Raw genomic sequence first — 18006 nt, forward strand, 5'->3', positions numbered from 1 at the left:
CTCTGGTCAGATGAGACCAAAATGGAACTTTTTGGCCAAAATGCAAAACGCTATGTGTGGCGGAAAACTAACACTGCACATCACTCTGAACACCCACTGTCAAATATGGTGGTGGCAGCATCATGCTCTGGGGGTGCTTCTCTTCAGCAGGGACAGGGAAGCTGGTCAGAGTTGATGGGAAGATGGATGGAGCCAAATACAGGGCAATCTTGGAAGAAAACCTCTTGGAGTCTGCAAAAGACTTGAGACTGGGGCGGAGGTTCACCTTCCAGCAGGACAACGACCCTAAACATAAAGCCAGGGCAACAATGGAATGGTTTAAAACAAAACATATCCATGTGTTAGAATGGCCCAGTCAAAGTCCAGATCTAAATCCAATCGAGAATCTGTGGCAAGATCTGAAAACTGCTGTTCACAAATGCTATCCATCTAATCTGACTGAGCTGGAGCTGTTTTGCAAAGAAGAATGGGCAAGGATTTCAGTCTCTAGATGTGCAAAGCTGGTAGAGACATACCCTAAAAGACTGGCAGCTGTAATTGCAGCAAAAGGTGGTTCTACAAAGTATTGACTCGGGGGGCTGAATAATTACGCACACCCCACTTTGCAGTTATTTATTTGTAAAAAATGTTTGGAATCATGTATGATTTTCGTTCCACTTCTCACGTGTACACCACTTTGTATTGGTCTTTCACGTGGAATTCCAATAAAATTGATTCATGTTTGTGGCTGTAATGTGACAAAATGTGGAAAAGTTCAAGGGGGCCGAATACTTTTGCAAGCCACTGTAAACATATTAATGACAAAATTTAAAAGGGGAATACATATCTCACAACATTTTGAAAATGGAAAGAGGGACAAAAAAAAAATGCTGCGTAGAGTGGTGAACATTTTTTGACCATGCTCACTTTTGTGACCACTCCCATTGACTAAATTTGGCAGGTTATTTAGAGTTTCAACACATTTCTGGGGTTCATGCCTTTAAAGGAGAATGCAAGACAAAATTTAAAAAGCATACTGCCCAATAGTCCTTCTATTGTTTAGTACAAATGCCACACTTTTGGCTCACCTAATCAAATATTTACTCAGTTACACTTACTTCACATTTTCTAGAACAGACAGCCATCTCTAAAAAGGTATATTGCAAAACTGCTTAGAACTTTGATTTCTTTTATTAGGCAAAAAATTATATTTTGCATTGCCTTGTCCTTTAAGCTTCAAGTCTCAGTTCCCCCAAGAGACCCGTTTAGCTTATTAGTAACAATTTTCTGAGTTCTCTGCCAAAACCTACTTATTTAATTAAATTTGTATCATTTTTAGTGTTCAGTGCAGGAGACCAAAGGCAAATAAGGGACTTTTTAGTAAGAATCTGGGACTTCGGGTTGAACTGTCTAAAGAGGGACTGTCCGGCAAAAATCGGGACAGTTGGGAGCTATGGGAATATACCTCATATACAAATATTGTCACCTTTTAAAACTCCCCAATATTTATTTAAACGGGGTGTATATTGTAGCAAATGGGATGCAATCACTTTTATTATCTTTAAATAATGTAACTTCACCCTTTTTACTTAAGAAATGGGCCCTGTCTAATTGTTTATTTCTGTTTTTTGACTTTTGGATAATCTTATCTGAATACCCTCTTTGTGAAAATCTTTTAACAACATAATCAATTTGTTCCTCAAATACATAATCTTCTAAACAATTTTTCCAAATCCTGCAAAATTGGCCATAAGGGATGTCTCTCAGGGGGGTGCATAATAACCTTATATTTCTTACAAACATACAGGCACAAGGTATTGGCAATGGCCCTTAAGTGCAGGACTAGACAAAATAATGTTTTAATGCTCCAGAAGTTATGCATACCTCCCAACCGTCCCGCTTTCAGCGGGACAGTCCCGATATTTATAGCACTGCCCGCTGTCCCGAATTCATTGTTAGATGCCCCTCTTCTCAGCATTGCCATTTAATTGATTGCTATGCCTGCTCTGCTCAGGGAAAAAAAGCCCTCCCCCTTAACTTGAATCTCCCCTGCTACCTCAAGCACACAGGTTTACCTTGATGTTTAATTGTCCTGGGAGGAGCATTTGTCACAAGCAAGGGTCAACTATGGGCATTAGCGCGCATTCCTCTCCTTGCTCCTGCTCACCAGGTCAGGGGCTGGGAGTGCGCTCTGTCTTTTATCAGGCAGAAGAGGCTGCTCTCTTTATTTGTGTGCTGGACAGTTTCACCTTTCCACCCCTAACATATATCTCTCACTCCTGGGAATCTCTGGCAGAGCACAGCATGCAGGAGAATAGAAGACAGTATCGCTGATCCGTTCATAAAATATAGAAGACATTTAAAAGGGGCCCTTATAAGTTTCGGAACCTTAGGCTGGCCTTGTTAATATGGCTAGAAATTGTACAGTAGTGGTACATTAAAATTGTTTTGCTTTCAACTGATTAAGAATGGAAGGAAATAACATAGATTTATGTACCATTGGAATTGGCCCTGTTTATAACTTTGGAAAATGCACAGAACTGTTGGCATGTCTGTCTGAAGCTGATTTCCCCTTTATCAGTTTCATTTAGTAATTTTACTGGCATGTCTGGGGTTAATATGCCCTTTATTAATTTAATGAAGTCATACTGGCACCTTTGAAGTTAATATGTCCTTTATTCTTTTTATTTAGTGATTATACTGGCACATCTGGGGCATGTAAAGCAGGTGTAGCATGTAGGGGCGTGGTCACAAAGCAGGCGTGGCCAAAACATTTTTGCTGCACTACCCGCGTCACATATTTTTGTCCCTCTTTCTCTTAATGAAATGTTGGGAGGTATGGTTATGAACGAGTGATACTCCTTCCGGAGGAATTCAGGGAGAGAGAGCAGTGGGTGTTGATGGTGTAACAAGACGGAGGCTCTGAGAGGAGCGAAGGAGACGACCAGGAATGTGCAGTGAAGAAATGTAGTGAGGAGCAGAGGAGTGAAAGACTTTGAATGTCAATAAAATGATTTTTTATGCTACCCTTTGCTCAACAGGCAGCCATGCTAAAGATATTATTTGAGGCTGAACAGGTTGCCACTGCAGGAGGATTCTAGCAGAATTTAAGATTGATTGCAGGGGAGAGAGATGGGATTCTGAGACATTGGTTAGAAGGAGATTGCAGTAAACTAAATGGGAAAGAATACTTGTGAAAGAAAGGGACGTATCTTGGCAAAATTGCAGAGGAAAAAGCGGCAGGTTTTGGCAGTATTATTAATACGGTTAGAGAAGGAGAGGAACTAGTCACTTGACATCATTTCCGCCCAGGCGCACAGTAGAGCACACTATTAGTGGGGCTTGTGGGGTTGGCGGGAGCGGCAGGAATGGAAATCGCTGGCAGGGGGTCCCAGGAGAGAAGCGAGCAAGCAGGGGGCGCGTGAGGTCACTTCCTCCCAGGTGCGCAGAAGAGCGCACTATTAGTGGGGCTGGTGGGGTTGGCGGGAATGGGAATCGCTGCCAGGGGTCCCAGGAGAGAAGTGGGCAAGTGGGGGATGCGAGCGCACTATTAGGTAGCCTGGCGGGCTTGGTGGGGCTGGCGGGAGCAGGAATGGGAAACACTGGCAGGGGGCTTGTGCAGGTCAGACTTTTGTCCCAAAAAAAACGTGTATTTCACCCAACTCGAGTGTAAGTCGAGGGCGACTTTTTCAGCACATTTTGGGTATATATAGTACATCAAATTGCTTATAACAATTTCTATGCTTCTGCATATATTTTTAACTTATTGACAACTAACCCCTGCAGCTATTCAGTCATAACTTTTCAGTTATGCTTGGAACTGTCTCTCTCCGCACTTTATCCCTACTTGATACTCTCAATATTGTGCTTATCTGTTGGCACAAAACAGACCTAAGTGTTTCCAAAAGAATGTTGAGAATGACTAAGTAAATGGTACATTTTGTCATACTGCCTCCACCTAGTACTGTCTGAATAGCAATGTGTGGCTTGCTTAAAAGAAGATTATTTTGTGCAGAAATGGTAAAACAATAAGTTCTCTCTGTATAATTCCAGTGGGTTTCTGTACATGCTGGCTCACTTCTAGCTGCACACACTGGAACTTTTTCTGTGGGAAGCTCTTCTACAGGTGGTACTTCATTGTTGGTGGCTTTCTCAGGCTGGGGGCCTAAAGTTATGGACCTCCAGATGAAATTTGGGTCAACTATCTTTGCTGTATTGTGCTCGGAGTGGTGACTCTCTGGGCTGTGCACCGAGTAAGAACTGTTGGAGGAGGTAAGGTTGTGCTGGTGGAACTTTCTTGGGGTTATGGGGGTGTCATGTTAGGCCCAGCAGTAAAAGGTTAAGTTTTTAATTTAGAAGTCTGCTTGGAATCCACAACTGAAGGAAACCCCTCACGGTAGGGGGTAATTCACAAATACCTCCTAAATGACACCGAAGTCGGGCTGGCTGGTGAGGTGTAAAGAGCCAGAATTAATCAACAAAGGTAACCAAATGATCATACCTGTGCTACAGTGGGGGTCTGTCTCTTCTTAGCAGATTCTTAGCTAATATTTTTCTGGGCCCATAGAATAAATATCTTTTACTAAAGATAAAAATCATGGCGCCCAGTCATTAGCTTGTAGCTAGAGCTCCCCACAGACTCCAAACACTCCCGTGTTATGATGATCCCTCGCGGGATCATCCAATATTCTGATAAAACCAGAATAATATGCGTTAGGCCTGGGGTGTTTGGTGTCTATGAAAAGAGAATTCCATTTCCCATATAATGCACATGGTTCTATAATTCTGGTGAACACCCATAAGTATTTAAGGATAGCTGGAAAATAAAAAGGTCAACAGAACAGGCAGTTAGCAAATAGTGACCCGCCCTCACCTTTCTCATTGGATGGTGGGCGTGAACTTTGTAATATGGGGGGGTGTCATGTGACAAGTTCCTGGGCACTCCCTCCTCATGCATACGGTAATGAGGGAGGGTCCCAGCAGGAAGGATAAAAAGGGTACACACCCAGGTACTGATAGCTCATTCTGGAGGCCGCAACTTTTGTTGGGGGATGGGCTCAGGATTTCAACCTCTTGCCTCAGAGGGCACAAGATATTCAGTAACGTACTTAGGATTTCTCTGTGTTTTTATCCCCTTTTATTTTTATTGACTGTTTTGTATATGTCTCTTTTGTAACATCTTTTTAAAGCACTGTTTACCCTCGTAATATTAAATATAAAATTTAATAAGTTCTGTCCTTTGGCTCTATATCAATTCCCATGTACTTTGTATGACTGCTCAGGTCTAGAGGTGTATTAACTGTTTTGTTTGTATGTGTATTGGGTAGAGGGCAGATTCTGTGTAGATGCTAATTAACTAGTGGGCTGCTAGCAGGGGGGTGGGTTTGACTGTAATTTTAACCCTGTGGCTGCTAGTGTGCTGTTAAATTAGTGAGAACTAACCCTAACTGCAGTAAGAAAGTTTGTGTATGATACATTTGTGTAATTAGGTTTCTATCGCCTGTTAATGATAGATGGTGGCAGCGAAATAGTGTATTTGGGGCGGTGGTGTGTTTGGGGGTGCTTGATGTTAGTCTAACCTGTGTGAAAGGTGACTGAGTATAAGCCCCTTGTACCCCGTCCCGGTGTCAGGCGTGTCTGTGAGTGGCATTTCCCTGACAGGGGGTATGAGCAATTTATTGCCCTATATATTATGTTTCCCCCAAATGGATTATAGAGACCAAGCTGCCTGCAATTCCACTGAAGTTATGCCTCCCCCACCGGAATACAGCCCAGTAACTGAGTCTGCATTTACTGATAACAGAACACTCATTACTAGCAATCACACAATGTTGGTTACAAAAATAGATGAAATCAAAATACACTTTGCTATTCTCAAGAAAGACATACGAAACATCAGGGAGAGAACCACAGAGGCAGAAACGAGACTCAGTGGTGTGGAAGATAACATAGCTTCACTACCAAATAATTCTGATAATGCTGACAAACGTATAACTGCTTTGGAGGCTAGAGCTGATGTTATGGAAAACACCTACAGCGCAACAATATCAGAATCCTTGGCCTCTCTGAAAAACTTGCATGGAGAAATTTTTGGAAAAGTGGCTCACAGGTAAATTTGGCTCATTCTCCTTCACTGCAATGTTTACTGTTGAAAGAGTCAACAAGTTACCACCACCAGGGGCACCACCAAGGCCAATCATTGCCAGGCTCCTAAACTATAAAGATAGAGATGCAGTGCTGACAGAGGCACAAAAGGCAGGCAACAATTATGTTTAAAAACCACAGGATTTCACTCTACCCTGACTTTTCTTCAGTTCGGAAACAATAAGCCGACTTCTCAGAGGCAAAGAGACTGCTCCGACAGAAACAATTACCATATGCCATGATTTTTCCATACAGATTGTGGACCGGGGCAAGACACACTTCTTCACCGGAGGAGGTTGTATCCTGGCTGGAAGGCTGCCCGCAGAGATCTCCACCTCATTGATTATACCAATAGTGGCTTAACCATATGCTACTAGAACCCCCCAGCTGACCCAACATCTTCACTTCCAGATAACTGTGCCTTGTGGAGGTCACCACATTTATGACTACCTGGCCCAGAGACTCGGAGCCAACTTTGCAACTAAGTTTGACCTAGGTGTCCATATGATGGTCTGCTTTGGTAGATACATCTCCCATTACACTTAACTAGTTTATTCTTTACTGGGAGTTAGCTCATCCAAAGTTTGGTTGGGGATGAAGAGGCAGGAAGGGAAATAAGTTACAAGTTTACATGTTAAGTACATGATAACCTGCCTATATGCACTATGCACTTTTGCTCCAAATTCACCCCTCTTTGGTGTAACCCAGTGGCAAAAATAGCCATACAGCAGACCCTGCAGTCACAGGGGGGCTCATACTTCTTTTTTTAAATACCAGCACAGTATGTTGCAGCCCATGAGTTGTTAAGCGAGCGGGCTGGGTGGGGGGTGGGGCAGAAGAGGAGGGATTGTTTGTAGCGGACCTCCATGGAAGACTTGTTTGCAGGGGGGCTCAGTGCTACCAAATTACTCCAACATCTTAATAACACCTTATAAAGTACCTGAACCCCAGCTCTGGGCCTCTTTTAACATAAAATATATTTCAGATATTATAGAGAATGAGAAAGTAATGGAATTACCAGACCTCAAGCAAAGGTACTCCCTTCCTAACAAAATGTTGTTTAGATACCTGCAGCTATGCCATGCATTTGGTAGAAATACAATTAACTCTTATTGTACAGCGCTGCGGAATATGTTGGTGCTTTATAAATAAATGGTAATAATAATAATAACTCAATGACCCAATGGGAATAGTCACTCATTCATCATTCTGAGCTTCAAAAACCCCTATAGTTACTTTATATTTATTTGATACTGACTGGCAGCTCTTCTCTGACCAAGTGGCAAACAGATATCCCCAGCCTCACTGATGAGGACTAGCAATTTATATTAGTACTCAGGGGCTACTTTGCAACAGAGATAAGCTCACCCAATTGAAGTTTCTACACCTTACACCACATTGTCTTTATAAATCTGGCAGTAAGCCAAAACGTCCACAGGTGCCAACCAACAGACTTCCATCATATGGTTTGGACCTGTCCACTGGCTCAGAGGTTTTGGACCAATGTAATACAAATAATTCAGAATAAAACAGATATCACAATCCCCCTTCACTCTCCCTCTCTATTTCTCGGTCAGGTAGAGGACCTATCCCCTATAAAAGCCAACCAAACCCTACTGGGGATCCTCTGCATGTATGCCAAAAAGACCATTGCTTTAAAATGGAAGGTCTCTAGTGACCCCACACTTGAGGTCTGGAAGGACCTGATACGTAATGCCATTCCACTATAGAAATTAAGGCTTCCCATAGAAATTTAAAATGGTTTGGGGACAATGGATAAAGTTTGTAGATGTAGACTAACTGAGCTTGGCCTCATACCCCCTTATAATTTATATAGCATAGTACTCTTTGAAATGACAACACAACAATGATGACAGGACACTTCAGGTTACATGTACCTTTTTCCTTTATTAGTATAACATATATGTAACACTTAAAACTCTACTGTACAACTCTCTAATTTTCAATAAAAAGAAATATAAAAAAATGTGTGCCCAATGGCACATATTACTAGAAAGGTATATATTTATTAAAATGGTTTCTTTATCTGAAACAGGGCTTTACATATGACCTGTTTTATTCAATATATTTTATACACCTACACTGTTTGTGGGGGAACAGTCTTCCTTTACCACTTCAAATTCTTTTTATATTTTGCACTTCTACTTTTGTAGAGGTATGGCATCCCTTATCTGGAAACCTATTGTGAATCGATATGCAAGGATAAGGAAAAATATGATATAAAATAAACATTTTAACTCTAGTGATCCCAGCTTATTCTATGCACATATATTTCCATTTTTTATGTAAAGTACAATTTCTCTATTGTAAATCCTTTGTAAATGAAATTTTGAAGAATTATATGAGCATTTTCCATGTTCCCTCTCACTTGCTGGCCTCCTGTTATTTTTCTTTGTTATGTTCTTTATTCTTTAAATCTACCCAGCTCATTTCCTGAGCAAATTATTCTGAAAAGTATGAGCAGGGACATGCTGTTTTTCATCTGATGCGTGGGCTCAAGTGTTTACAGCATGCTTTACCTAAAGAACTCTCCATTTGTTTTGAAATTTCCAGATCGAGAGCACAGGATAAAAGACTTTCCATTTCAGAAAAAAATGCAATTAAACTAATGTTAAATTCCAGATTTAATCATGAAAATGCCAGGGATATTGGGCATTTAATTAAAGGCAACACCAACTTATTTTATAATTTTATTTTTGCTTTTTCCCAGCCTGAAGCTCAGTTTGAGGGAGATGTGGGGTGAACACATTTGCTGAGCTACTCTTGTAATCGCCACTGAATGGATTTTTATATGGAAAAAAATATAAAAGCCATTGCTTTTACCAATGAACCAATGCTCTAATGTAATGGTACTATAATATAATATATGGAAAAAAATAAAAGCCATTGCATTGTCCAATGTAGAGATGCTACCACTACTATGAAGTACTGAAGCTTGGATTGCAATTTGGCAACTGCCAAATAAAATACAAGTGAAGTGTTTGCTCATGGAGTGTGGAATAATGGAAACAAACAATCATTACACTAAAGATGGCTATACATTGGAAGAGATGCTTGTTTGCTAAGGTCACCTTGACATAGGCGTGCATCATAATTGCAACTGTGCAAGCCAATGGATCAAGTACCGCATCAACACACGGACCTGGTCTTCAAACTGACAGGAAAATCAAACCTGCCCTATCAACATTTGCCTGATTTTTAGTTTGATATCACTCAGGTAGGCCTGTCAGACGGCCGCATACACAGGCCGCTAAGCTGGCAACTCAGCTGCTTTCATAGCCCTTGTATGGTCACATTAAGCTGTAAACCACAATGGAGCAAATTTAACCAAGGTGGGGGAAAACTTTTCCAGTGGAAAAATGTGAAAATGTAAAAAAAAAAAAAAAAAAATCAAAAGAGAAATTCCAGCACAGTATCCAAAACTTTTCACCTTGGCCAACTAATAGATTTTGAAGTTCTTAGCCCATCTACACATGAAAAAAAATAGAGTTTAAGGAAGGAAACCCATCATAGCTCCTAAAATTTCCATTCCAAAATACACTGAAAAAGAATCTGAAGGTTATTCTTTGATAGATTAGGATGAACTGAATATTTTCTATTTTGCAGAAAATTGGTAAACATTTTACAATGTCACAGAAAGCTTTTAGAAAGCTGGGAAAAGTTTTCAGGAAAAATATTGACTTCTGATTTGTTATATTGTGCATTTCCTATTTCCAAACAGTTTATTTTCATACACCGGAACAATTCTGGAAAATGTGCCTAAAATTCCTATCTGATTTTCCTCAAGGATTTGAATGTATTTGACTTGACCAGTGGCATAACACAAGGCACCCAGCAAAAAATGTTCCCCCTCCAATTTATATTCCTGGTGATGACCTGCATCGTCACAATCCTGTGTTTTCATGGTTGGTGGCAATGGAAGACACCCCGGGACAAAATGGCAGAATGAGGAATCCTCCCCTCCCCCTTTGTGTTTGACTGAGAAAGCTAAAGAGAGAAGGTTTGGCTGAGTAACCTGGAACATCAAGCTTATGAACTTTACAAACATATGATATCTGAACCTATAATGTTAGAAAAAGAAGATTATTATTGGTATAACATAATTAAAGGGGGCAATAATAACAACAACATAATAAAAATGTAATTAATAACATCTCATCAGGACCACCCTATTACTGCACTGAGACAGGATATAACCATTTGCCATTAGTTGAAGTGGATTTTGGGTGATCAGCTTGTAGTCCACTTCAGATTCAAGGACCCAGAGTGTGGAGGGAACAAAAACACAAAGAGATACCATGGGAACCAAAGGAAATAAGCAGACAAAAAGGTAAGTCATCTAATTTGACACTACCTAGAAATGTCATTTATTGCTGATATAACCTACAATGCATTCATTTACCAGAGATAATGAACAGTTATACCACTAAAATAGAATGACTAGTAAATACACCAGAACAGGCCCTTATAGCAAATCTATATTTCAGTGTTCTCTAGATATACATACAAGTATGAGGCTAACTAAGAGATTAAATATATTTAAATGGGTAGTTCATAGTTAACTTATATTATACAAAGGCCCAGTCTTAGCAACTTTACAACTTTGTTTTTGAATTATTTGACTTTTCTGCCTCTTTCCAGCTCTCAAATGGAGGGGGGTCATTAACCCTAGCAGCCAAAAAACTATTTTTCTGTGGTGAGGATTTAGTTTTATTGTTATTTATTATTATTATATCTCTTTCTAGTCAGGACCTTTTCCTAATCATACTCCTATCTCCTGTTCAAACTGCCTGGTTGCTTGGGTAAATAAGACTAGTAACCAGATAGCTGCTGAAATACCAAACTGGAGAGCTGCTGAACAAAAAGCTAAATAACTAAAAAAAAACATAAAAAATAAAGACCAATTGCAAACTGTCTTAAGATATCAAAGTCTACATCATACTAAACATTAATATAAAGGTGAACTACCTCTTTAAGGCAACTTAACATAGAAATGTTTTACCAAAAATAGGTGCAGAAGAATGTTGCCCAATCAGCACTATAATTTTTTTGAGGTTAAAGGATGCTTCCCTTTAGTTGCTTTTGAACTCAAATACTCGCAGCTTGTTACCCTTACCCTTTACTTTTGATAGAACTATATACACAATATTTACAAATATAGCACGTCCAGTTGCTTTAGATTTACTTATATTAGATGTACCATGACCTGGATGAATGAAAATCTTCATAGTCATAATATTTACAAATCCACCACTATCGAACATATTTTTCCACTAGTGATGTGCGGGTCGAGAAAAACTCGACCCACACCCGACCTGGCTTTTCCCCTGTATTTATAGACCTGCGCGGGAAATGTCGGGCACATCTATAAATACAGAAGCCAGAAGAGGCAGCACAGCAGTGTTAGGTCGGGGGCAGGGAGGGCAAGCAGAAGACCTTAACCTGAACCCGCCCGCGACCCGCAAGTGATGTGCCCAGATTGGCCGAAACCTGTGGGTCCCATGGGTATCGGGCCGGCCTGCACATAATTAATTTCCACAGCTGTGCAATTCTAATACAGAGAATGAACTGCACCTGGATCATTTTTATTGGCCTGAAAACCAAAGATTTGTTTCTAAAAGCTGAACACTTTAACAGAATTGTTTAATCCTAATGTGACTTTTTTTTCTTCCTTTGTTCTATTTATAAAAATGCAACTTCCTCCTCAAATAAAATATCATTGAAATATGTTTTCCCAGCAAACTTGTAACAAACATGTCCCATTATGGGAACAACCAATAGTAAGTAACACTTGGAATTTATTGAGACACATTTCATTTCTTGGGATTGAAAATCTAGACAAATAATTATTTACCTAGAATATTATACAAAATGTTCAAGTTAATGTAAGTGTAACGTCAAGGATTATGCTAACACTGTGTAATCAGTTACAACATACATCTTTGCCTTTAAAGGGGACCTGTCACCTTAAAGGTGGCGATATTCAGTGCGTGTATGGTATGTCGGCGAGTCGACCGATATCGCAGGAAGCTGCTGATATCGGCCGACTCGCTGATCGGACCAGTTTGAAAATTTTGATCGGGCGCCATAGAAGGCGCCTGACCAAAATTCTCCCTTAGGCGCTGAATCGGCAGAAGGAGGTAGAAATCCTATTGTTTCTACCTCCTTACCTGCCGATTCAGCCCTGAATGGTGTGTGGCGGATCTGAAGATGTTTCGTGCGACCGATGGTCAGCTTAAGAAATAATTCTAAATTGTTTTCTATTGTGTTTGTCAAGCAAAATAAACTTTACTTACACTATATAAATTATTTTAATCTTATTTTCTTCAGCCTTGGAATTCCCAATTGCAGTAAGCAGGCAGGTGCCATTTTGTGGACACTTATCAAAGCAGGCATTGCATCCTGCCAAAATCTTGTTTCTGTGCCAGTATGAGGGGACCTCATACCCATGTCCATGCACTGGTTACAAAATTACCGTATATACTCGAGTATAAGCCGAGTTTTTCAGCACTAAAAATGTGCTGAAAAAGTAGCCCTCGGCTTATACTCGAGCATATGAGTTGAATCCGTGCATACCTGGCCTTACGCGCACTCAGGCTGACTGGCTGAATGCACTCGAACCCCACCCCCCCCTATGGACGGATGTGTGCCTGTTCGTAGCTGCGTGCGCACGCACTTACTCGCATCGGGTTTTGGAGCGAGTTGTGTGCGACGCGCATTCAGCCAGAGTCGGCAGGAGTGCGCTTTATGCCAGGTAGGCACAGACACATGTGGAGGGGTCCAGGGAGGGAGGTATGTCCTTCATACCTACTTACTCGCATCAGCCTTTGGAGCGAGTTGTGTGCGACGCGCGTTCAGCCAGAGTGCATACCTGACTCTGGCCGAACGCGCGTCGCTGGAGTGCGCGTTATGCCAGGTATGCACGGACACATGTGGAGGGTTGCAGGGAGGGAGGTATGTCCTTCAAAGGTATGTCTAGCTACGGGGAGAGGTGGGCGCGACAAGTGTGTTCAGACAGAGTCAGCAACTGGGTTGAGGTTTAGAATGGGCGATGGTTTGCTGTGTTGGCTACTACAGAAGGGTGACTGTTATATTTATTGCATATTTTTTATCTATTCTGTAACATGGTGATGAGCCTGGGGTGGAGGGTCAGCGGAGGAAGCAAATACTTCCCTTTAAAGGGGAACTATAAAAAAAAAAGTCTGAGAGGCTCTTTGCTGAACCTACACTAAAGAAAAAGAGTACTGCTATCTTAGTGACATAAACCAGAAGGGCTGCTAAAAATAAATGTCACATCAGCACTTTTCAGTCTAACCATGCACATCACCCTCATTTCACTGAGTACAGTCTGATATTCATTTCATACAGCTGATGTTAGTATCTACTCCAGTTCAAGTGACTACATACTACTTTTTATGTGCACCCATGAAATGACCTTTAAGGCAGCACAGCACTTGATAATATGTCATTTTTTATCCTCTATTGGCATTCCATGGCCCTGAGTCGTCCTCTATAGTATATATGAGCACATCTAGTAGAAAATAATTGAAGGATGTATCTGTGCTCTCTGTGACCCCCTCAATGACTTTCTATTGACTGTCCTGAATGTTCTGATCCCCAGTGGAAATCATTACAGGGGTGGGAATCTGTTAGCTGATCTGACACATCAATACTGTATTGCGCACGCACTGGGGTCCAAGTACATCTCTCACCCTAGGCTTATACTCGAGTCAATACGTTTTTCCAGTTTTCTTAGGTAAAATTAGGTACCTCGGCTTATATTCGGATCGGCTTATACTCGAGTATATACGGTACATGGTGAGGAGGGGGCAATATGAGGAGTGCAGCAACATCTAAGATACTCTGAATTGAAAGTGAAAGTAACTGTCTGCCTCACCTCTATGCCTGAGGCATAGAGGTTGGGCAAAGGCCTGAGTTAGTCTGTAACCAATCAGTGACTTGAGAAGGGCCATACCTATTCAGTTAGTTTGCATTTGTGGGCTCACAAACTAACTGAACAGTTATGTCCCATGTGCCTCAAAAAAAGATCGCAAATCGCCACGTGTGTGGCCACCTTTAGAGGTCAGGGAGCTGAAAGCAGGAAGTAGAGTTCTGGCCATTATGTTAGACCAGTGTTTTTCAACCTTTTTTGGGCAAAGGCACACTTGTTTCATGAAAAAAATCACGAGGCACACCACCATTAGAAAATGTTAAAAAATTTAACTCTGTGCCCAGCAGCAGTGCCCCCCTAGTACACTGGTGCCCAGCAGCAGTGCCCCCCTAGTACATTGGTGCCAAGAGCAGTGCCCCCCTAGTACATTGGTGCCCAGCAGCAGTGCCCCCCCTAGTACATTGGTGCCAAGAGCAGTGCCCCCCTAGTACACTGGTGCCCAGCAGCAGTGCCCCCCTAGTACATTGGTGCCAAGAGCAGTGCCCCCCTAGTACATTGGTGCCCAGCAGCAGTGCCCCCCTAGTACATTGGTGCCCAGCAGCAGTGCCCCCCAGTACATTGGTGCCAAGAGCCAGCCCCCCTAGTACATTGGTGCCCAGCAGCAGTGCCCCCATAAGTCAGTGTGCCCCGTGGCCCCCCCTAATACATTGGTGCCCAGCAGCATTTTACTCTTCGGCGGCTTCAGCAGCATCTTCCCCTCACGCGCGCCGCCTCTGCACTTCTGCCTACACGCGACCGCACACAGGCCCTTTTATAACGTTGCGCCCCGTGCGTACTGACGTTACCCGTACACACGAGGCGCAACCAATGACAGGGCCCGGATTTTTTTTTTGAAAGTAAAAATTGCGGCCCTGCCTACGGCACACCAGGCAACAGAAAAACGCTGTGTTAGACATCTGCCAACTCCAGGCTTTATAGATTACATTTTTGCCTAAGAAACTATATTACAAATATTTTTTATTTTGCGCAGTCTATCTATTTTACCTAGTTTCATTTTTACACTGAACTATTCCTTTAAATACCTAGTTTCTCATGGTCTCCTCAACCCTAATGATTTGTTTGTGTATTCACTTGAGAACCCAACATGTACAAGACTTGTGGGATTTTGGAATTAATTTTATTTGTATACAGTAAAATCCCAAACTTTTATCCTATGGTAGAACACAGGCGCATAACAAAAAGCAGTTTATTATATAAAAAAAAAAAACAAAAAAAAAACACACAATTTTTACTCCAAAAGATCAAAGACAAAATATTTTTTTTGACATGAGCTCATTCAGTTGGGCTTATTTTTTTTTTATTTCAAGAGGCAATCCTGGCCAGGGTTCTTATCTACAGAACAAACATCACCATATGAAGGCCTGCATTATTCTTTTTGACGCAAGCTCATTTAGATGGGCTTATGTACAAACACTTAAAAAACATACCTGATTCCATAGATTGAAGAAAACTGTGATAATTCCAATAAGTTATTTCCCAAGACAGTGTAATGCAACCCTGGGTCTAAACATCTCTCTGTTTACCACAGAGAGTAGTGCACTAATTCTCTTAAAATCAGTGGGGCCTCAAGTGTTAGAATCCATAACTACAGTTACAGTGACTTAAGGGAGGAATGAGGAACTGGCAAACACACAGAATACCATGGTTTACTTTTAGTCTGTGGAAGCAGGTATGTCTGTGTACAAATAAAATATGGATTAATATCTGGAAGTTCAGATACTGTTTATGTACCTTTTTTTACATAACCCCAACTAAATGTTCTCATGTCAAAATTCTGCGTATATATAAACACATGCTGCGTATATATAAACACATTTAAGCTGCAGAAGGGCCTGGGAGGACTCTGTGCTCCTCACTCTTGTGGTCACAGGGCCTGCTGTATAGTAATTTTACATAGTAGCGGAAGTCGCAGAATTAACAGAAGTTTCATTTGCAGCTTTCACCGTCTCTTGTGGAAGAAACTGCTGAAACTGGATGAATAAAGCTTCGCTGGTGGCACTTGTAAGTATAACTCTCTCCACAAAGGGCCCTGAAAAGCACATGTGATATTATTATTATTATTATTAACATTTAAAGAGCCAGTAACTACTATGCTTTGACACATAAATACAAAATTGAGTTTTTTTTACTATTAAAACTATTATCAATTCTTTCAATAATCTTAAAAGCACAAATACAACAGAGGCCCACTTTCAAAAACTGCAGTTTTCAGCTTTTCACGTAACACAGTGCAGATTTTCATGAAACTTTATTTATTTTGATGTTTGGAGAGAAATCCAAGTAAGCAGTGCAAAAACTGCATGCATTTGTATTAAAGCTGTTATTAAAGGTTTAGGCACTGCGGGTGCCAATTTAGTGCCAGTGATTATAACTTCTTACCTAACACCCTGGTAGTAAGCATCTCAAATACAGCCCAAATACTGCTGCACTACCTATGTGCAAAGCCCAGTGCTGCAGCAAAGATGTCAGTGTGGCGCTCAATATAATAGCACCCTTGGCTCTTTTCACTACTCTTGCTTTTTTCACTGAGAAGAAGCTCCAGCCCCAGGTCTGAGGTAAGCAATTATTATCAATGAGAGATTCCAAATAAATTGGCACCCGCTTGCCCGTCATTAAACCTTTTGTTCTCCTTTAAATAAATAAGATATAACACATCCTTTTGCTGAACCTTAACCATAAGTTTACTTTACAACCAATGGTGATAAAGGCATCACCCTAGCACCAGTTAAAGAAAATCCCTGCATAACCATACAAATCCCTGCTTTCATTCTCACCATAGCTCAGCGGCCTGTAAGTGCAGGTATCCTTTATAAGTGCATCTAGGTTAGCAGTTATATGTTCTTTAGGCATGTCCAGCTAAAAGAAAATGAAAAATAAAAATGACCACAAATGAATACAAAATAACCTGTTTTACATTTTCAGCTTGGAGCTAGAGCAGGGGTGGGCAAACTTTTAGGCTCAGGGGCCACATTGACTTTTAAAATTTGACAGACAGGCCGGGCCAGTGCTTACATGCAGTCTTGACGCCAAGTCTCGCCTGATGAGACTTGCGGAGTTGGGACAAAGCGAGACACACCAATCCTCAGCAGGCCGGATTAAAAAGATCAACAGGCCCGCGGGCTGTAGTTTGGCCACCCCTGAGCTAGAGCTAAAGTATAAGATTAAGACAGATAGAATGGTTGATTATTACTTTTCCCAGGAAAGCTGTTTTTTTTTTTTTTGCACACTAGATGACGCCCTCATATTAGAGGAAGGATGTTAATAAATACTTGCAATAAGGTTACAAAGTATTTGGCCTTAAACCATTTTGACAAACTATCTCTGACAGCCCAATGGTTCTGAGATTAGAGTTTTATGAAATATAAGGCAAGGTGCATAAAACAAATGCAAGTACACTGTGCACAAAGTGTTCCTTACCAAAGGCTCCCGGCAAGGCACAGTTTGTCTATTTTTGAAACAAAAGTATTCCTGTGGTTAATGTGCTGCACTGCCCCTACTACTTGCTGTCAAAAAGCTTTATGTACATCTGGCAGGGATAGTATTAACTGTTCTTCGAAAAGGGTACTACAAAATAGCAGACAGATGTTGGAGGCAGTGAAATCAAACAGAAAATGTATGAACTGAGGTTAAGATGCCACACACATGCCCAAAATCCACCACTAAGCTTGAATCAATGCTCTTATGTGCCTTCACCCAGAAAAATAATTCTGTGGGATCTGTCACGCATAGGTTTAATTAGCCTTCCCAAACTAAAAGTCACCATCCAAGATCCTTATCAAATTTACACACAGCAGGGCCAATTTTATTAGAAGCCTGTAGGATTTTTGAGCAAAGAAAAGTGGAGTACCTGGGGAAACCCATGCATGCACAGGAAGAAGAAACCTTGCAAACAGTTGCCTGCCTGGATTCAA

General features: G+C 41.1%; 1 protein-coding gene across 1 annotated transcript in view; it reads right to left on the reverse strand.

The window, feature by feature from the left end:
- Positions 1–15193: 15193 nt before the first annotated feature.
- The window catches only part of mrpl1 (mitochondrial ribosomal protein L1), a 43837-nt gene continuing 41024 nt past the window's right edge, over positions 15194–18006 (reverse strand). Inside the window, exons 8-9 of the mRNA NM_001016126.2 lie at positions 16870–16951; positions 15194–16124 (exon numbers count right to left, since the gene is read on the reverse strand). Of these exons, the coding sequence (NP_001016126.1) occupies positions 15985–16124; positions 16870–16951 (222 nt within the window). The 3' untranslated portion in view covers positions 15194–15984. The remainder of the gene's footprint in view (positions 16125–16869; positions 16952–18006) is intronic.

The sequence above is a fragment of the Xenopus tropicalis genome, chromosome 1 (assembly GCF_000004195.4).
Source record: "Xenopus tropicalis strain Nigerian chromosome 1, UCB_Xtro_10.0, whole genome shotgun sequence".
NCBI lineage: Eukaryota > Metazoa > Chordata > Amphibia > Anura > Pipidae > Xenopus > Xenopus tropicalis.